Below are 22,698 nucleotides of genomic sequence, written 5' to 3' on the forward strand. Positions count from 1 at the left end.
CTCCGCAAACTGACAGTAATAGGATGCTGCATAATTTGGACATGCATAGCTAACTCAAGGTTTATCTGGATAAGACTAAGGCTATTAGAAAATCTGATCAATTATTTGCTTATTTTTCATCCTAGATTTGTGGGACATGCTGTATCTAAGCAAACTATTGCTCTTTGGATTTCTAAGGCTATTTCTTTTTGTTACACTTTTCATGGCAAGAGCCATCCCTCTTCAGTCAAGGCTCAATCTACTGGAGCTGTGGCTTCTTCTGGTGCTTTTTTCAAGGGATTAGATACTAATTCTATTCTTGAAGCAGCTGCCTGGGCTTCTGTGTATACCTTTACCAAGCACTACAAGTTGGATGGTATCTCTAGAGCTAGGGCTGATTTTGCTAGTGCAGTTCTTCATGGCTTTTTAGGAGACTCTTCTGCTCATTTCCCCTCCATAGTTTCCTCTTGAGCTTTGGCACTCTCCCAAATGTTAAGAATACTGCAGCTGTGAATGTAAGGACATAGTACAGTTGTGTAAAATCTTACCATAAAGGTAGATGTCCTTGCTTTCACTGTTGCAGTATTCACTCCCTCCCTCCTCCCCCCTAGTTCTTTGCTTTAATGGATGTACAGATTACCTCTTGGGTTCCTTGGACTGGTGTTCCTACTGGGCCAATCACTTTTGACTATGGTAGGCCTGTACATCGTCTTTATGCCCTACACTACAAAAGGAGCGTTTGGGTGACGTTCGGCATACCTTTAAAGCAATAGGAGTCTTTGGTAGACTGGCTGGACATTGGGCTTCCATGGCAGGGAATCCCATATATTTTCTGCAGCAGTGAAGGCAAGGACATCTACCATTATGGTAAGATTTTACACAACTGTACTTTTCTTGAAGAATGGGTAACCTCTGAGAGAGTCTCTATATCTCTAACATCATTAGGTCAGTTCTGTCATTATTTTTACGGGATCCTTCATCTTCCCTTTTTTTCTGTTAGTTCATGTTTTATTTAACTTCAGTGTTATTACTAAATACATATATTCTTATATTGGGCAAACTCGATCTGAGGTAGTTTGAGGATGGTAAGAGAATTATGGGTAGGTAAGGAGTCAGAGCCCTGGATCCAAAGGTTTAAAGGTGCAGAGGCCAGATCTGAGTCGGATCTAAGTCCTATTCATTGAATCAGACAAAAATAGGACAACATGGATATATTATTACGGTGTTTACATAACTTTCATTTTTAGAATATAACCCTGATCCCATAATTCCACCTAGTAAACTTTCCACTATAGAATATGCAGCTGTCTCCTCCAAACTGGATTACTACAGTGCCTTATACTTAGGGCTGCCAGACTCAGAACTTGCCTGCTTACAACTAGTGCAAAACTCCACAGCTTGGGTACTAACTGGGGTTTCTGAGTTCTATTATATTTTGCCAATTCTGCAGAGTCTACACTGGTTACAAATCAAACAGTCCTTGTCTTGGTTTATTTAGCTTTCATGGCCTGGGTCCAGTCCACCTTCAAAAGCGTCTGTCTTTCTATAGGCCTGTCAGACCTGCTTTATTCTGCATCACAAGGTCTTTTGTTGTCGTATCGTGTAACTTAGAATTTTCTGGTTGATGGGGTTTTAGCCACCCAGATCCTTATATGTGGAATTTGCTTCCTGGCTGTCTGGTTAATTTACTATGCTTTGGCAAATGCCTGATGTTTACTTTTTGATATTATTGTGTCTCTGGATTAGTATTCAGTATTTATTGATACTGGTAATGCTGTGTCATTAACATCTGTTTTACTCCTGTCTTTGATAGTTTATTTAATTGTTTTATTCTGATTAGTTTATTTAATTGTTTTATTCTGATTTTATGATGTGTTTATTAATTTATTATTCTTGTTTCTAAACTGTGAAAAGCCTGGTTAGAGGCACTTAAAGTTGAAGTTGAAGTTAATTTAAATGTGAGAGAAAACCGTTAACCTCAGCAAGTAAAGCAGCTTTTTTTGCCTTAAAATTTCTTCTAAAATATAGAAGATTATGAATGGGCTGTCGATCATACCTGGCTCATTATGTCTTCTCAACATGGATGCCAGGAAATTCAACTGAAGAGCAAGGTGAACTACAAGATCTAAGTTGCAAGCTGTCATTGTTTGTCAATCTTATATCATTTTCCACAAAGATAGGCTTTCCTTTAAAGCTAATTCTTCATTTTATTTATTTATTTATTTTATTTGACATTTGTTAACCGGGATAATCCAGCTGAGCAAAAGTCCTTTTTCAGTGGAGGCCCGGGGAGAAAAGCTCCACAAAACTACAAGTTATTTCCGTAATGAAACTAGTACAGAATGATAGTAACATACATAAAATACTCTAAGCAGAGTAATAAAACAACACAACTTTATCCCAGAACAGACTGTCAGGCTAGTAATATCTATGGTAAGAGTACATAAAATAGTCTAAAACACAAATAATCATAACATTTTCACAGAACAAATTTGACTAGAGAGAATCAAAACATAGAAAACAATAATAAAAGGAGATTATACAGCAATAATAGGAATTTCATATATCAATTTACAGTGATTTTGGAATTATGTCATAAGTCAACAAGTGGCATCTGAATTAAATTTAAGCCAAGCTATTCATTTCCCTGTCTTTTTTTCTTTTTTTTTTTCAAAACCTAAAAATGAGGGAGAAAGGATACTGCATACCTTGGATGTCCACGGATATGTCAAGTACTATCTTGACAAAAAAAATTAAAATTTAGGAAGCTTGATCAGTTGTTCATTTCTTGTGATGGTAAAAAAAAAGGACAACTCATGTTAAAGCAGACTATTTCCAAACAGATGTATGTCTCGTGCTATTAGCTTGTGTTATACCCACCACAGCAAAGCAATTCCATGCAGGTTCAAGGCTCATTCTAAAAGGGCCTTCCACTTATCTGTGGCTTTTTGGAAAGGGTTATATGCTAGACATATTCTAGAAGCAGCAGCTAAATCCTCTTTACAAAGCATTATAAACTAGATACTTTATCCAGGAGTAGGACAGGTTTTGCTAGGACTATTCTACAGGGTCTCCTGGACCCTCATTTTTCCTCCTCCACGTCAGTCTAAGCTATGGTAATCTACCCATATAGCTAAAGCTGCTACAACAGTGATCTTAATAAAGAACATAGTACAGTTGTTTAAGTAAACTTACCATAACAGTGGATGTTCAGATGATTAATATTAATAGATTAATACTAAGCTAACTGCCCTTGCGAGCCATTTTAAGCCTAGCCAATTATCCCTTGTGAGACTCAAACCCTGCACATTGTGTTTGTAAGGCAAATACCTTAAGCATTAGGCCACCCACCCACAATAGTAGCTGTTCTTTCCCTCCAGCCACCATTTTTGTATAATTATTTTTTCCAGGTTGAGGTTTTTGTCCCCCCTGTCTGTCTATACATATCATACATGAGGTGGGGGGGGGGTGAGGGGAGGTTTGAAGTGCTTCTGTGTGGATGTCCTTCATGGATGCATCTGCAGTCATAACAACTGGGTTGTCCTGTCGTCAGGCAGCCCTTCAGTCGGCCGGATTCCAAAGTCCGGGTCCGGCTTCGGCTGATGTCGCACTTCACCCGACGTCATCTCTGTTGGTCTTCGGGTATAAAAGCATCAGCCGACGCCATTTTCTTCAGTCTTTCTTGCCGCGTGGCGCCCGAAGCAGAAGCTGTTCGCAAGTGACGGTCGGTCGGATCCAGAGATTACTTCTACCGAATACTACTTCGAAGACTTCTAAAGCTAAGTACCCCGTTGGGGACTCTTTCTTGCCTCAGCCGATGTCAGAAAAAGTTAATAATTGTTTAACCTGTGGGAAACAAATACCTCATAAAGATTTCCACTCTTACTGCCTGCCTTGCTTAGGCCCAGCCCACGTAGCAGCCTGTTCGCCCCGTGCTTCTTTCAACCGACGAGCACTTAGGCGTCGGTCGGAGTTTGCAGAACAGTTTTTCGGTTCTGATTTTGCGTACATTATGCCGTCGGATCCTCCGACTCGCATTCTGCCAAAAACGCAAAGAAAAGACCGACACTCGCGGTCCGCGGTTTCGGCGAAACCATGGTTAAGCAAACGCGAGTGTCTCGGTTTCGCCGAAACCGAGAAAACTGATCAAAATACAGCTGAATCTACCTCTACAACTGAGGTCCCTGCTAACACTCTTGAATCGGCCTCAGAAATTTTACCCACTACGGTGCTTACCACTGACTTATCAGACACCATTCCCTTGGATGTCTCTACCCCAGCACGTGGTGCTGCTAGGCCTCCAGCAGCCATGTCCATTAAGGCCTTCGCCAGGGCTAAAGCAGCCAAGACTACTAAAACAGTGCCTGTTAAACCCCCCTCAACCAGGCCCTCTTCCAGTTCTCAAATGCTTACTTTGGCAGAAGATTTAATTTCATTAATTAGAGGATCTCAATCTCACCCAGACAGGGCCTCTCAGCCCCAGAGAAGAGACCTAGGGCAGAGCCCCATGAGCCAGTGTCCTCTGATGATTCTGCTGATGAATCAGACATAACTGACCAGCCAGAGGCTCCTTTCTCCAATTTTGAAGATTCTGATGCTGAAGAATCCATTCCAGCTGCTTCCCCACCAGAAGAATTCTCCTTTGGGAAACCTTGCATGCCATGCGAGAACAGTTCCAATGGCAGCAACAGGATTTTTCAGACTCAGGAAAAGACTTAGGACCTTTTGCACCTTCCACAGCACAGGCCCTTAGCTATACCTCCTGTTCTCTCTGTGGTGGATGATGCTTTCAATGATGTCTGCTCCGCTCCAGATTTTTTACCCCAGCCCCTGCCAAACCAGACAGATTTTACAGGGTGCCAGATACTCATCACCACCTTTACAAGGCCCCTCTTGCAGACCCGAAACTATTTCCCAGGGTCCCAAGGCAGTAGCCGCGACCATAGCTAAAACCCTGTTCCTTCTGAAAGGGAAGCAAGGTCATTAGACAGATGGGGTAAAGGTTTACACTTCAGCCACTCTCTCAGCTAGAGCTTTAAACTGTCAGTTTCACATGATACAATACCAAGAGTTTATGCTTGATCAGTTAACTAAAAGCTAACCACTGATGAATCTCTTGATAAGAAATATGTATTAGAAATGGTAAATAACATACAGCAAGTTAGTAACCACTCTTTAAAATGTGGCTATGATGCACTGGAGGCTTCATTTAGATCAGCCATGACTGGCACTGTAATTAGAAGGCATGCATGGCTAAAGGAGCAAGCTTTACCGGATCATGTTAAATCTAAATTGCTAGATGCTCCTATGGATAAAACAAGTTTGTTTGGTACACCTGCCCAGCAGGTTATGAAGAAAATGGAAGAAAAGGCAAAATCAGTCCAGACAGTTAAAGATTTCTTGCAGGTTCAACCCCAAGGTTTAGCAGGAACTGGCCTGCCAAAATTGGTCCTTTCCTGACTCCACAAGACCTCAAAGGGGCAGGAATAGACGTTCCAGAAGCAGAAACCAATCCAGAGGAGGTGCCTACAGAGGGCGACAGTGGCAAGGTAACAACAGAGGCACAGACTCAACACCTGCCACTACATCAACACAGCCACAGTGACTTAATCCTAAACCCGCCTACCAGGGAACAAATAGCAGCTCCTCTAGGCGGAAAGCTAACCTTATTTTCAAAAACTGGCACCACATAACAAAGGACAAGTGGATTTTACGAACCATAGATCAAGGTTACGGTTCCACTTCCACACTTTACCAGACAAAGAGGAATGCCAAATCTACCTCCAAATCAAAAGACAGAGGCTCTACAACAGATAATGGAGTTAGCAAACATGAGAGCTGTGGAGAAAGTGCCAACAGCAGAGCAAGGAAAGGGTTCTACTCCAGACTATTCCTAGTTCCAAGAAAGGAAAAAGTTGGAGACCAATTCTAGACCTGTCCACCCTGAATACTTACATCATTGTCCCAAAATTCAAAATGCTGACCCTACAGCAACTTCTTCCCATGCTGGGCAAGGAGTGTTGGCTGGTAACTCTAGATCTCAAGGAGGCATACCTGCACGTCCCCATTCGACCAATCTGCAGAAGATACCTCAGATTTCTTGCAGGATCAGAGCACTATCAATTCTCAGCATTGCCCTTTGGCTTATCTACTGCGCCCAGAGTATTCACAAAATGCCTGGCATCAGTAATCGCCCATTGCAGACTACAGGGAATTCAAATTTATCCATACCTGGACGACTGCCTGATACAAGGAGACAACAAAAGCAAGCTGACAACAGATTTACAAAGGGTCATTTACTTGCTTCAAGCACTGGGATACACAGTCAATTTACAAAAGTCAAGACTGATACCATCCCAGACAAGGACTTTCCTGGGAGCGGAATTGGACACAGTAAGACAAATGGCATTCCTAACTACAGAAAAACAAAAGAACTCCCTCTTTACTTCTTGGCACTAACAAAACTGAACAAGTTAACAGCAAGAAAGGTACTGCAGGCCTTGGGTTTCATGGCATCATGCATAATCTTGGTTCCATTTGCCAGACTACATATGAGAAAACTACAGTGGTACCTAAAGAATTTATGGTCCCAACACAGACACAGCCTAGAAACGGAAATCCCACTAATACCATGCTTAAAACAGGAGTTCCTATGGTGGGCTCAGGCATGCCAGTCAAACCCAGGCCTGCCCTTTCGCAAGGCTCATGCAAGCCAGACCATCACAACAGCTGCTTCAGACCTAGGATGGGTCGCATATGCTGGACAAATGCGTACAAGGATTGTGGACACAGGACCAACTTCACCTGCACATCAACCTAAAAGAAATGCTGGCAGTAAAACTGGCAATCCAAAAGTTCAGACCATTTCTCAAGGAGGACCACTTGATGATAAGGACAGACAACACCACAGTCATGTGGTACATCAACAAACAGGGAGGCACTCATTCTTACCCCTATGCAGAATGACTTTGGAGCTGTGGACCCTGGCACTCAGCTACAACATCCAGTTACAGGCAATATTTGTGCCAGGAAAAGAAAACTCTCTAGCAGATATGTTAAGCAGGACCACATCGGATGCCCACGAATGGCAGCTGCACCGGATATCTTCAAGACCATCTCAAGAAATGGGGAATGCCTCAGATAGATCTATTCGCATCACCTTTCAATCACCAGCTCAAAAATTCTGCACAAGGACATTCCACCCACTAGCATGGAAAGTGGACTCGCTCTCCTTCAGCTGGAAAGGCCTAACAGCATATGCATTCCCACCTCTTCCCTTGATACACAAAGTACTACTAAAAATCAAGGAGGAACGTCCAAGGATAATCCTGATAGCTCCAAACTGGCCAAGACAGCATTGGTACCCACTGCTGAGGAGCATGTCTCGAACAATATGTGGCCAATACCCTGATGCCTTTGATGCTAACTCAGAACAACTTCAGCACCATGCATCCAAACCTAAAACGCTGCAACTGACTGCATGGAACATCACATAGCAGCTGCTAATACAGAACTTTCACAAAGAGTTAAAGACATTATTCTTGAAGCACGCAGGCCTTCAACTAGAAGGAATTATGCTGGGAAATGGAAAAGGTTTGTCATTTGGAGTTCTGAAAGAGGAAAAGATGTATCAAACATAGATATGCCTAACATTCTGGAGTATCTGGCGAACTACTTCATTCAGGCCTGTCCTACTCCTCCATCAAGATTCATGCATCAGCTATTTCAGCAGAATACAGCTTTGATCCACCTGTTTTTCACACCCTTTGCTCAGGCAGTTCCTCAGAGGAATCAAGAATGTAAAACCTCCAAGGAAACCACCATTGCCAGCTTGGGACTTGAACTTTGTGCTAGAAAAATTGACACTATCACCTTTTGAACCAGCAGCAACAGCAGACCTACAACACCTGTCATGGAAAACTGCTTTCCTACTGGCAATTACTTCAGCAAGGAGGGTTTCAGAACTACAGGCCTTAATGGCAGTGCAACCCTTTCTAATCTTCCACCAAGATAGAGTGTCCATGAGGACTAATCCTACATTTATGCCTAAGGTGGTATCCAGAGTGTCTTTAAACCAAGCAATCCACCTACCTACCTTCTTTCCCAACCCACAAAACAGAGGGAAAGAATACTGCATACCTTGGATGTACATAGACAGCTACGCTACTACTTGGACAGAACAAAAATAGCAGAAAGACTGACCAACTTTTCGTAGCCTATGCAACAGGAAGGGAAGGAAAAGCTATTTCCAAACAGACAATCTCCAAATGGATAGGAAATTGCATACGATTCTGTTACTCCTTCCATGGAAAACCAATTCCACAGAACATAAGACCTCATTCTACAAGGGCAACAGCCACTACCACAGCCTTCTTACGAGGAGTGGCTACCAAAGACATTATTGAGGTGGCTACTTGGACCTCCGTGCATACATTTGCCAAGCATTATAATTTACCTCTATATTCCAGATCCCGAGCAGGGTTTGCCACTGCTGTTCTGCAAGGGATCCTAAACACACCATAATCTACTTTTATCCTCCTCCCTAGTTGGCTATGGTATTCTACCCAGTTGTTATGACTGCAGATGCATCCATGAAGGACATAGTACAGTTTTGTACCTACCATAAATGTAGATGTCCGAATTGGATAGCATCTGCAGTCAGGATTACCCTCCCTCCTTCCCCTCTGTGGTACTCCTAGGGTGTTTACCCTTCTAATAGCTAGCTAGTGGGGGGATTTCTTTCATGGTGTATTTGTTTGTATTTATGTACATACATGCTTATTTTTGTGTTTACCTCTATCTTTTGGAAACATTGGCATCTATCCAAAATTTTTAGCCTTCTATAGGGCTTCTGGCATCTGGGGCAAGAAACACTGAAGAAAATGGCGTCGGCTGATGCTTTTATACCCGAAGACCAACAGAGATGACGTCGGGTGAAGTGCGACATCAGCCGAAGCCGGACCCGGACTTTGGAATCCGGCCGACTGAAGGGCTGCCTGACGACAGGACAACCCAGTTGTTATGACTGCAGATGCTATCCAATTCGGACATCTACATTTATGGTAGGTACAAAACTGTACTTTTCTTATGCTTGTTGGCAGACCAGTTACTTTCCTTTGGTAAATTCTTGTTATTGTTTGGAGTTGGTTAAGTGACGATTCAGTGTTTTCATCTCGGTATTACTGCTTTTGGTTATGTGGGTTTTTGATGTTATCAAGTAGACCCATGTGTATATATATATATATATATATATATATATATATATATATATATATATATATATGTGTGTGTGTGTGTGTGTGTGTGTGTGTGTGGGTCTGTATGTATATATATATATATATATATATATATATATATATATATATATATATATATATATATTTATTTCTTTTGTTCTTCTTCTTTCTGGTTTTCCCGGTTAGGGGTCACCACAGCGGAACTCCAGTCTGCTAATTATTGGCAGTAGATTTTTACAGTGCCGAGGTGCCAGCTGGACGCCCAACCTTCAACGAAGGCACGCCCATTCTATACATACATATATATATATATATATATATATATATATATATATATATATATATAATATGGGTTGGGAGGGTTTCCTAATGGTTGAGGTGTTTGTCTTACAAACACAAGGTGCAGGGTTTGAGTCTCACAAGGGATAATTGGCTCAGCTTAAAATGGCTCGCAAGGGCAGTTAGCCTAGTACTAACCTATGAACCTATATATATATATATATATATATATATATATATATATATATATATATATATATATGTATATACACATATACATATATGTGTGTGTGTTTTTTTTCTTGCAACATTGACCTTTTCAGGGCTGTAGCTTTCCTCAGTTAGCATGAAAACTCTGAAGAGCTTGGCAACCAATCCACTGTTTTTCTTTAGCTCAGCTCAAATTGACTAATGGTTTAGACATAGAAGCTGCCCTTGAAGCTTTGGGAGTTGGCTGGAAGTTAAATCCTTAGCAGGATATAACCCATGTAGTAAGGCTACTGCAGGACTGATCAAACATCTACTTGTATGTTAAGTTTACTTACACAACTGCACTTTTTTTTCTTCTGATAAATTGCCATTAATATTATAAACCCTCTCAGGATCAGTTTGTTGAGCTAGTTGCCATTTTTTCTTAACCTGCAATTATTTGTAGGGATTTGAAATGTAATTTTAAACTTATTATAACCACTTCTTTGTAAGTGTGAAAATAATTAAGCAGCTGTGTGGTGTGGGAACTACACTATATCCTTTTTAGATCTCTTGTGCCTGCAGACCATTTAGATGCTGACACTTTTCCCATTGGTTCCCCATCAATGGAGTGAGAGCTGTTTATGGCTTGGCCATCACATAGGTAGTCTGCTGTGGTGGCAAGGGCTGTTTGATTAACTTTTTTTTTTTTTTTATGGCTGGAAAAAAGACCGAATATAGGGTTGACAGCTTGTTCCATGGCCAAGCCAAAAGTGGTGCCTCTTTCCTAAGGAAAAATGCAGTAGTCTTAGCTATATAGGTTATATCCTGCCAAGGATATAACAGCTGGCCAGTTTTCAAAGCTTCAGGGCACCTTCTGTAAGCCCAAACTATCATGCATTTCAAGCTGAGCTGACTAAAAGACAAGCTAGGGCTCCAAGCCCTCTTTAGTGCTTTACTGCCATTGAAGAGTATGCTCCTGTGGGGCTTTTGTGGATCAATGGTTGGCTTGTGCTGTTCTTTTGCTGGGCAGATAAGTTCATTTTGGGTAAAAAAAAACATTCCTTTCAATTAATTTTGTTGATTATTAATACTTTCCTCTTCAGGGATGTTATTTTAAAGTTAAGTTGTGTTTTAACAGGTTGTGGTAAGGTTGTGTAGTACTTTTAAATGAGAGAACTCTTTTTTTCTGTTAGTTTAAAAATTGTTTAAAATATTAAAAAAAAACATTTTCTGCAGAGAAATTGCATTTATTTTACTTTTTGGGTCTGGCAAAGTGCTTAAAGTGCTTGTTACTGTAGTTTTTTTATGAACAAAAAAATTACTTTAAAAGACTTTATATTTTTTACTGTCTTTTGCTGCCTGTTTTCCTTAGGAAAGAGGCAGCAGTTTTGGCTTGACCATGGAACAAGCTGTCAGCCCTACATGCAGTCCTTTTTCCAGCCACAAAAAGAAAAAGTTAAAACAGCCCACCGCAACAGGCTAGCAATTTTCCTCAGCTGCAGGTGGATAACTCTGCTGGGACAATTGTTGTACCTCAGACCAATCATCTTTTACCCCAGATCCCTCTAGTGTAGCACTTACAGCCACTACAGACAGAGATAGCCATTCCCTCTGTGGCTGTTGGGGTCCCCCTCAGTGGGCAAGGGAGAGCCACTCATGTTGGTCCTGGGAAAGAGAAGACAAAAGGCTTCCCTGTTTTGCCAGAATGTTAGAATGTTGTGCTCATCCCTTGGGATGCTGGTGGCTCCATTTATAACACTGTTGGTCCCATTTTTCTGTCAAAAAGAAATAGAAAAACTAAATATGTATCTACTTCTCCTCAAACTTCCAGACAGGAGTAGTTTACTGGGTATGTCTTAGGGTTTTATTCAGGCTTTTGATCCTTCTTTCTTATTTATTGCCTTCTGGTAAAATAAAGAGGGATACATCCTTTCCTGAAGAGATTCAAGATTCTAAATCTGGACAGGAAGATGAAAGGACAGATATAGGTTTTCTCCTCAGTTTTCTGATTCACACTCAGAGGAGAGCTCATTTTCTGATTCTCCCTTTGAGGTCCATCTTTCTTTGAGAATATTTCCAGAATGTGTCAGTGTTTTCAGTGGAAGTACACTGAGGTTTCTCAGTCCCTTGGAAAATCATGAGATGCTACAGATAGAATTTCCTGAACCTTCACCAAGTCCTACAGTTTTGTCTGCTTTGGAGGATGCCTGTGTTTCTGCTTGTATTTTTCCTGATAGCCATGTCCCTAAAAAGACAGACTGTATAGTGTTACTCAGGCTTTTTAGGTTTTTTTATACACTTCACCCAAACCTTTACCCAGCAGCTGTAGTTTTGATTAATCCTACTGCTGCTAAACAGTTAACTCCTATCCTAGTCTTTCTCTTAAGGATGGCAAGATTTTATGATGGGTACAGTAAAATAGTGCATGTTTCTACATCTTTGATTTTCAGAAGTTTAGAATCGTCAGGCTCACATGTTAATGTTTATTCTGACTAATTGTAAAGTATGAGGAATATTTGGTCTGCAGTTTCTTCTTGTAAGGAAACATCTGCTTTAAACTATTTAGTTTCTTTTGTTGTACTCATCACTGCTTTCTGTTTACAGTGTGTGTTTGACTCAGTTGATAATTCCTTCAGGGCTATGGCCTCCTGTACTGTTTGTGGTGGTTTGCCTGTTTGCATTCTCAGAACCTCCCAAGAGGATGTGAATAATGAGATTTTATTTTCTTTTTTTTTTTTTATAGAGATTCACTTTTGGTTCCCTTGCTGCAGATGTGATCAAAAAATATAAAGAAAGGAGTAAGTTACTCAAATTTTCGAATAGTTTTCTAACTCGGCATCCAATTTGATGTAATGGCAAGGGTGCTGCAAAAAGAATTCAGGAACCTCCAAAACTAAGGACAATCCAGCAAGTCAGTTTGACTTTTTAAGGGACATTGTGCCCCTCTTCCATTCTGGTTGCCCCTCTTCCCTTCCAGAAAGTCTGAATCTCCATTTTTCTCTTTGGTAGTAGATAGTTTCTGACAAATGAGTTGTGAAGATCATTCATCAAGGGTATAGATGGTAGTGAGAGGATATTCCGCCTTGCCAGGAGGTTATTCCTCTTCCACCAGACCAGAACCTTTTATTTCCACCTGTTATTTATTATATGCTGTTCCAGGGAGTGATAGAATCAGTTCCTCCTTCCTAAGCTGGGAACGCTTTTTTTTGTTCAAAGATGTTTTTATTTCCAGAGAAAGAAGACGCTTGTGACCAGTTCTGGGTCTCTCTTCTTAGACTTGTTTGTGATAGTGCCTGTCGTCAAAATGGTGTCTTTTCACAATGAGTTACTTATTCTTCCTCATTCAGGCTTCCTGGTATCTCTACAGTTAAAAGATGCTTTTCATCACTTTAATTTTCATCCAGACTTCAGATGTTTCTTAAGGTTTGTGTGTCTGGATCAGTTTATCAGTTCTTTGCCTTACCTTTGGACTATCCACTGCATCAAGAATGTTTACTAAGTGGCTAGCTGCAGTTATAGCTTGTTGCAGGCTACAGGCTTATCATTTTCTTCATTTCCCCCATGTTTAGATGACTTGTTTATCTTGCAGAGTCTTTTTTAAAATGTTATAAAGCTCTCACTTGGGTGAGAGGTCTCTTTCACAAGCTGGGATTCCAAGAGAGCATTCAAGAATCCTTTTTGAGTTCTTCACACAGGATTGTGTTACTGGGTTGTTAGCTGGACACCTCAGTTCAAAGAGCTTTTCTTCCACATGAAAAAAATAGATCTATATCTAGATTTATCTGGACGGTTTTCCACTCAGACTTGAGTCAGTGTGAGGGAATACCTCAGGATTTTGGGTATCATGACATCTATGATTCTTATGATAACACTGGTAAAATGTCACATGAAGAAGATAAAATGGTTTCTGAAGTCTCTTTGGTCCCAGCATCAACATCCCTTATCTTTTTCAATTACAGTGCTGGGGTTTGTCAGTAGAAAAATTACATGGTGGAGACAGTATGTCTCCCTAAATTCAGGTCTCCCCCTTATCCCTCCCTATTCCAAGGCAGTCAGTCATCACAGACATCTCGGACTTTGCTTGAGGAGCAGTTTTAGGAGGGATAATAATGCAAGGTGTGTGAGACTCCTAGGACAGATGCAAGCACATAAATGTGAAAGAGATGTTTGCCTTAGTAAAGGCACTCAACTCTCTGAATCATCTTCAGTCCCAGAACCTCTTCAAGTTGTTTCAGACAATACCACAGTCATGTGGTACATCTACAAGCAGGGAGAAAACAGGTCATACCCCTCTTATAGACTAGCCATATTAGCTTGGGATATAGCTTCACAACACAATCTCAATCTACAGGCATCCTTCATTCTGTCAGAGTAATAATGTGGGCAGACAAGCTGAATAGGACCATGGCCGACCCTCCCATATACAAGCTAGATCAGAGGTCTTCCAAAATCTGTATCTGGGGTTGTCTCTAAATAATCAGCTGGCAAGATTCTTCTGCAGGTCTCCATGCAAGAAGGCCCACAAGACAGATGCCTTTTCTATTTCTTTGACAGGAATGTCCCTGGATGCTTGTTTCTACCTTTCCCTCTGATATCCAGGGTACTTGTGATTTTTCAGAAGGAATTTCCCAAGATCATTGGGGTGACTCCCTTTATGGCCCAGGGAATAACCATTCTCTCTTATTTTACCAATGGCCAGGGGAAATTCCCACAAGCTTTCTCACAGAATTGATCTACTCACACAAGATCAGGGTTGTTTGATACACCTGACTCTACCAGGGCCCTGGATAGCTCTGCGGCTTTTTGGAAAGAGTGGACTCTAAAAATAGGATCTTAATTTCCTCTAGGCACCCATTTACAGAGGAAGTGCAGCAGGTACTAATGGAGGCAAGAAAGCCTGCTACTAGAAATAATATATTAGCACATGGAAAATGTTTTCTGGTTGGTGCCAACAACAACATAACCAGCACCTATTCAGGGCCAGTTGTTCTCTTGTTTTACAATATCTATGCAAGTTACTATGTTATGGCCTTTCTTACTCCTCTGTCTAGGTTCATTTATTGGTCATTTCAGCATGTCTTCCCATGGATTCTTCTGTTCCAAGGCTTTCTCATGTCAAAATGTTTTTCAGAGGGGTTTTAGTTATAAGGTATCCACGAAAACCAGTGGCCCCTTCTTGGAATCTTAATATTATGTTAGAGAAGCCAGCACTTGCTCAGTTTGAACCAGCTGATTTGGCAGACTTGAGGTTAACTATTTACATAGGAAACAGTTTTGCTAATTGCTCTGAATTCTGCAGGAAGAGTATTGAGTTGCAAGCTCTTATGGTGAGTCTATCCTATTTCATTTTGCACAGAGTAAGGGTTTCATTGAGAACTGATCTATCTTTTATGCCTAAAGTGGTGTCCGAGTTTTCTTTAAGCCAAACTATCCAGTCCCCCTTCTTCTTTACTGATCTTAAAAATGAAGGAGGAAGGATAACCAATACTTTGAATGTCCACTGACAGCTCGGGTACTATCTTGACAGATCTAAATTTTTCAGATCTTTGGATCTGTTCTTTTCTTGTCAAGTTAAGAAGAAGGGAGAACTTGTGTCAATACAGTCTATTTCCACATTACCTTTTGTTATACCCACCACAACAGCATTTTTCCAAGCAGGATCAAGGCCCACTCTACTAGAGCTTTGGCTTCATCTATGGCTTTTTAGAGACGGTTGATTCTAGAAGTATTATAGAAGCTGCAACTTGGTGCTCTGTATGTACTTTTATAAATCACTATAAGCTGGAATCCTTCTCTAGGTCTAGATCAGACTTTGCAAGGATCATTCTTCAGGGGCTCCTGGGCACTTCTTCTTCCATCTCTCAAGTGTAGTAAGTTTGGGTAATATACATGTGTAGTTAAGCTACTGTAGCAATGATCAATATGCTGAACATAGTACAACTGTGTAAGCAAACTTCCCATAACAATAGATTTTCGAATGATTACTGCAACAGTAGCTGCTCCCTCTTACCATCCTTCTTATTTTTGATGTATTATTTATGCCAGGGTGTAGTTATTTATTTTTTGTTCTTTCTAGTATTGTCCTTTCAGGGCTGTCTGCTTCTTTTTGTTGGCAGGAAAGCTATGAAGGGCTTGGTATCCAAACTTGTTTTTGGTCAGTTCAACTCCAGCTGCCTGACAATTCAGGCACTTTGAAGGTGCTCTGAAGCTTTAGAAGCTGTCCGGCTGTTCTATCCTTGGTAGGATATAGCTCATAGAGCTAAGGTTACTGCATCAGTTCATAGGTTCAGAGGTGAATACTAGGCTAACTGCCCTGAAGGGTGATTTTAAACCTAGCCAATAGCTTGAGGTCAGAACTAAACCCTGTACCTTATATCTGTGAAGTAAACACCTTATGCCAAGCCCACCCCCAAAGAATTGAACACAGATTGGAGGACCTGAGATTCAGAGTTGCATTTTTCAGCTATGTTCACACTCTAACTCTGACACTTACCTGCCTACCTAATCTATCTTGATCATTTGAAAATCTTCTGGTATAGTAAATTTATTTACACAAGTGTACTTTCCCACTGTGCCTTCACTGTAGGCATGTCTGTTCTAACCCACACTCTTTAAAGGTTACTGCATGGATGAGGCTTGGTAAAACCAAGCACTTCCCAGTAACAGCCATTGGTGCTGCGTGCCATATACCTCTCTATGTAGTGGGTGCCACCATTGAAGCAGACTGGACTGTCCCCTTTCCCACAAGAGGAGCAAGCCAGTGTTAGCTGTTCACTCTCACTCCACACAACATCCATGCTGGTATTAGTGTTGGATTATCTTGTTCAAAGTCAGAGCTTCATTTCACTGTGCCATGGAGCCAGATATCCCATTCCTTTATACTTAATTCTGTTATTTATTTATTTTTTTGGTTCTCCAACATGAAGGTATTTGACCCCATTGCTTTCCTTTGTGCCTCCTTACTTTCATGCAGGTTTGTGTGCTAAATGCTGTTATTTTCCTGGCGATTTTACTTGAGTAGCTGTTTCAGGAATTTTGTGTCAAGGTTGGTCAGTATAGAAATGTCTATCCTGATATTTGATCTACAAACATACCAGTTCATAGGTATGTACTAGGCTATCGACCCTAGGGCCTATATAAGCCTAGCCAAACGAGGTTCCCTGGCTTTCGCCACCCAAGAAAATTATTTTCCTGTGCCCCTGTCGAGCAGCGCCACAGCAGTGATCCCCGGGATGAATTTCCTGTTTCCCATCCAATTGTCAAGATTTCTCTTAAAGAGGGCTAATGAGAAGCTCTGCTTGACATAAATAAGTAGCCTGTTCCAGAGCATGGGAAGTCTCTGGAACAGGAATCTATCCCTCAAGCATGTTCTGTTTATTGTGGTGACAAGGTTTAGGTCCCTGGATTGTGTGGCTTGGAGAGATTGGTATTTCTTAAGTGTAGCATGTCCATCAGATCTGGGTTAGATATGGCTTTGTATGTTAGGCAGAGGTCACCTCTGAGTAGGTGATATGCGATGGAGCAGAGCTGGAGTTTTTTGAGACGGTCTATGTATGGCATCTGTTTGAGGCCAGTAATCCTCCTAGTGAGGTATTTCTGTGGCCTTTCTAGTTGTTGCAGATGTCTTGCGAGGTACATGCCAAATGGGGCGTTGTACTCTATAATCGGTCTGATGAGGGATGAGTAGAGACGAACGATGACCTCTCTTTTTCTGGAGGAGAACCTCTTTGTGACGAGGTGTGCCATGTAGAAGGATTTCCTGAGTACTGTGGCAATGTGATTATCAAAGGAGAGACTACTGTCCACCTGTGTCCCAAGGTCTCTTATCACACTTTCAGTGTTTAGTAGGCTACCTCCTATGTGGTAGTTCATGGGTACGGTGTTTTTCCCAAAGGGGATGACAGTGCACTTCTTGGCATTGAGCTTTAGGCCATGACTTTGACAACAAGCATCAGCCTCAGTGAGGCCTCTTTGTAGAATATCCACATCCTTAGGCGAATCTATTATGGTTCCTAGTTTGCAGTCGTCTGCAAATTTTGTTAACCAGGGACCAGCTGTATTAGCCTGGACTTTAGAGAAGTAGATACTGAACAGGAGAGGACCCAGGACCAAACCCTGTGTTACTCCGCTTGTCACTGGTCTGAAGTCGGATTTGGAGTCAGCTATTTTCACTGTGTGGGTTCTGTCAGTGAGCTAGTTGACCACCCATCATGTGACAGTGAGTTTATCTATAATACCAGAGTGGGGGTTGGTGTTGAAAGCCTTGGCGAGGTCAAGATAGGCTGTGTGCAACACCTTACCCTTGTCTACTGCTCTGGTCACTGCTTCGAAGAAGTCAGTCAGGTTTAGGAGGCATGATCTACCTTTTACAAACCCAAACTGAGTGGGGTCCAGAGTTTGGAGGTTACCTATGTCTTTGTTTATAAGCTCCAGGGTGATGCGTTCCATGGCCTTGCAGACCAGGCTCGTCAGGCTAGTGGGGCAGTAGTTCCCGGGTCAGTGGTGGCATCCCTTTGTGGAGTGGGATAACTGTCGCTGTGCGTCATTCCATAGGCACAAAGCCTGAAGTGAGGCTATGGTTGAACATGGTATTTAGGTGGGGTGCCCGCTTGTTCTGTAGTTCGTGTAGATCGCAGCCTGGGATGTTGTCTGGTCCCATGGATGCTGTGTTCTTGGCTTTGGAGAGTGCGGTCTTTACCTGTGCATCCATGATTACAGGGCTTTGCAATCTTCTGGTATGGAGATGGTACAGTGGGTGGGTGGTGAGGGGGGGTAAAGTTTACACTGAACCTGTCTGCCAGGATGTTGGCAATATCAGTTGGTTCGGTAAATGTAGTGCTGTTGTGCTGTAGTTCCGAGCAGATCTGAGTGTTGCCATTGAGATTCTTGACATAGCTGTAGAAAGCTTTGTGGTTGTCTTTAGAATCCATGGAGATTTTATTTTCGTAACTAGCTTTGGAGGATTTTATGAGGGATCTCAGCTTCTTGCTGAGGCTGACCAGTTGTTGTTACATGACAGGAAGAAATCCATAACCGTACCAAATTTAGTGAAATTATTGAAAATAACTTAACCCATACCTGGAATACTATTGAAAATGATACGAACAGATGGAAAAATATCAATATGTTTTTGTTATCAAAAAGCAGTATCGTTAAGATGAACATGCTACCAAGAATTCTTTTCCAAATGAACACTAATTTTACAATTATACCTCAGAATTTTTTATAGACATGGAAAGAAGTATATCCAGATTTATTTGGTATCCTAAATCTACTAGAATCAAATATGAAAAGCTTATACTTCCTAAATCTAAAGGTGGGTTAGGGTTACCTGATTTTAAATTATACTGCAGTATTATCCAAGCATATAGACTATGTCAAATCTTAAATTATGAATCAAACACAAACGTGTGGTCCCCCTTATGGTCTAGAATTTGGTATGAACAAATTAAGACACTTGGGTGCAATTCTAGGGCTTTCCTATTCTTAAACTTAAACCAAAACTCTGTTTATGTTAAAAATTTGCATCCACTTATTAAACAAATGGTTTTAATTACTCAAAAGCTCTTTTCATCTGTACAATTATCAAATGCCCTCCTTCTACTGCAACTTGTACACCTTAATCCTAATTTGCTACTAAATAATAAATTGATAAACTTGCAAGAGTATCACTTAATAAGAGATATTACAGTATGGGAAATTTATAAATGGAAGGAATGTGATATTACACAATTACGAGAGCAATTCAATCTCCCAAAGAAATACGGAATTATTATGAACTCACTCAAATACCTTGTAAACACTAAATTTCATACTGAAAATTTTGATAAACAAGATACTAGTTTGTCCCAGTTAATTCTAAAAAATCTAACTACCAAGGGGAAAATAATCTCTAGAATCTATGAACTTATAAATGATATAAAGCATCAGAATTGTACTTTATTCTCCTCATGCTGGCAGAAAACCCCCCCACAAATTACTGAACAAAATAAAAAAGATGCCATCGAAAACATGCTCAAATTCAGCCCGTTCAAAAAGTTATTCTACACCCAACTTATGATTAACAATAATGCATACTTTACCTCTTAAAAAATTTGTAAATTTAATAACAAATACTCACCTGAATGAACTCACTGCAAGAAACAACCAGAAGACATTCTACGTGTTATGTGGGAATGTAATAAAGTTCATAACCTATGGTGTTCACTAAGGGCAAGACTAGAGAAAATGGGCTACCAGAAAAGTACTTTATCCTGGGAAACAGTTATACTGCACATAAATATGAATAATCTTCCCAGAGTCTTACAGCATGTCCTCACCAGCATATGTTCTCTAGTCAAATTCTATATTACAAAGAATTGGACTATTGCAGCCCCACTCACATGGGAAGGTTTTAGAAATGTAGCAATCAAATACATTGCCTCCCACAAGCTACTATATGTTACTAAGAAACGTAAATATTACCAAGAGTATTGGGAATACATATTAGATTTCATTCTCAAGAGGTAAAAATATTAAATCTAAAAGTGAAATATGCAATGTATGTAAGACAATCAATAAGGATATACTTAGAACCTTTTTAACATTGTCATTTTATAAATATTTGCGTATATAAGTTGATTAAAAAAACACATACCCTATATAGAGATTTTAGTTTGACTTTCTCTAGTATATGTAATAAACAACTAATGGTACTGTTTTATTCTTCTTATTACTGCAGAATATGTGGTTAGTACAAAAACTGGATTCTTGAAGTGACTTCTTTGTATATATTGTATATAGAATGTTATGTTTTGTTGTATGTTGTGTGTGTATCTCATTGTATAATGTCTTATATGTTGTAACCTAAAAAAACTGCAATAAAGAAATTAAAAAACTTTTTGAAAATTTTAGCTGATCTATTCCAAGCTGATAAGATTTGGCTTATTTCTTACATAAATTTTCATGTCTGGGACACCTGTTTTAATGTGACAACATTCATATCTCTAATCAAAATATTATTATGAATACTGATTAATTAAGGTAATTACTTGTAAATGAAAGATGTTTTATTTTGTCATTTGTATTTAAAATTAAAAGCAAGACTATAAGTAATGGCATTTCAGCATTTAAACAACTGCCATTTTTATGGATATTAATGCAAAATATTTTAAAATACTATTTTATAAAGACATTTTAATTGTCAGATCCTGACATGTTTGTGTTTTAGGTCTGTGGAAGAAAATGAATCTAACAGAGCTTTGTGACAGTGCAAAAAAAGGCAGAGAATATGCTCTTCTTGGGAACTATGATTCTTCACAGGTTTACTATCAGGGTGTGATCCAGCAGATCCAGCAGTACTGTCAGACAGTCAAGGAGGAGCCAGCACTAAAAGCCAAATGGCAGGAGGTAACTATATGCTGCCTAGGTTCAAACGCATACTAGGTAATGGAACTGAAGCACTACAGTGTGTCTTCTCTCAGAAAAGTAATTCACACCATTCACTAACTGCTGCTTTAGGGTAGGCTTGTATTATCATGCTGTGGTATTCTTAACAGTTATCACAAGTAATTGTGATTGTAACACACATGTAACTTATATTGATTGAGCTGTCTAGTGTTTTGGCCTGCTGTAGAGATGCATGGTTTTACTGCTTTCACTAAAGGAATTATTTATTATTTCCATTGAAGAATACGTAATAGCACAGCTAATTTCATATATGGAGCACAGTTTTGCTGCATTATAAGCATTCCTGGCAGTCAGCTATCCTTTCTAATAACATCAAATTATCTCAAATCATTAGGGTCACCAAAAAAGTTAAAAATGAATAAAAATGAGTGTGATACTGATTCGTGGCATAGATGAAGAAAGACCTGACTGTGACCCAGGTGACATGGATTCATTTAGCTTTCTGTATGCTGGAGGAACCAGGGGAAGACTTGAGTGAGAAGCCGATGCCAACTTCCCTAACATAAGAAGATGGGAGTGGTCCAACCTTTGCAGTACAGTTACTCTAACAGGAAGTGGATTTGCATTACACACCTCTGACTGTGAATGCGTGCCCGACTGTGTTATTCTAATGACTGTAGTCTCTGCAGTACAAGTGCATAAACATGCAGTGGAGAAGGTATTGCAGTCCCTCCACTGACTTGTATATGTCAGCTGCCAGAAGTGGGGTTCATAATAATCAGAAACATCACATAGCTCTGCATCACAGATGGTGAGGCTCCAGGGGGCAAGGCCTGGTCCATCCTTAAATGCAGATGGTCCTGGTTTGAGGAGATGAAGTAAGGTCTTTAACTACTGGGACAAAGACATGCTTCACTGTAGGAACAGGGCATATTTACTGAGGTGGAATGAGGCTAAAACCATCTTTATGCCTGCCTGGATGATGGCTTCTCCTGGTCGAATGTTGTCCCAGGCAGTAGATGGTCTCCACTATATGGTAAACAAGCGTGCTTAACTCAAGACCTATGGGGCTGCTGACTCTTCATAAGCAGGGATGCAAAAAGCATATAAAAATAAGTAAGTATAAATTGGCATGGTTATGCTGGCAGATGAAATTAGTGGAAACAGCACACTCTTTAAAGTTTCAGAGCACATCAGATGTGATAGGTTCAAGCCATAATCTTATTTAAGTCTCGTAAGAAATTACGTATTAAATCATATGAGCAGTGCCTGAAAATTTCTGAAAGTGCCATTTTATTTTTATAACACACTTGTGTATGTATATTTGTGTGTGTGTGTGTGTGTGTGTGTGTGTGTGTGTGTGTGTGTGTGTGTGTGTGTGTATCTATATATATACATATATATATATATATATATATATATATATATATATATGGATCTATTTCATTAAATCGAATAACCGCAACATCGAACTACAATACATCAAGATCAGAACAACTAAATAACAAAAATAAGAAAATCCATAAAACTGACAGTCAATCCATCACAAACACATAACATCGAAAACAGTATGTCAAACTACTTTTACCAACACTACTCCCTGCTGTCACCTAAGACATTATAT

General features: G+C 40.2%; 1 protein-coding gene across 3 annotated transcripts in view; it reads left to right on the forward strand.

Annotated features, from left to right (window-relative positions):
- The window catches only part of KATNAL1 (katanin catalytic subunit A1 like 1), a 928,864-nt gene that overhangs the window by 214,758 nt on the left and 691,408 nt on the right, over positions 1 to 22,698 (forward strand). For 2 of the 3 annotated variants that reach the window (XM_044073251.1, XM_044073253.1), the window contains one exon: positions 20,896 to 21,074. In XM_044073251.1, the coding sequence (XP_043929186.1) occupies positions 20,910 to 21,074 (165 nt within the window). In that variant the 5' untranslated portion in view covers positions 20,896 to 20,909. Of the gene's footprint in view, positions 1 to 12,429; positions 12,485 to 20,895; positions 21,075 to 22,698 lie in introns of all 3 variants that reach the window. The other variant, XM_044073252.1, reaches the window with a different exon arrangement.

Source organism: Protopterus annectens, chromosome 5.part1 (assembly GCF_019279795.1).
Source record: "Protopterus annectens isolate FY-2018-M chromosome 5.part1, PAN1.0, whole genome shotgun sequence".
NCBI lineage: Eukaryota > Metazoa > Chordata > Ceratodontiformes > Protopteridae > Protopterus > Protopterus annectens.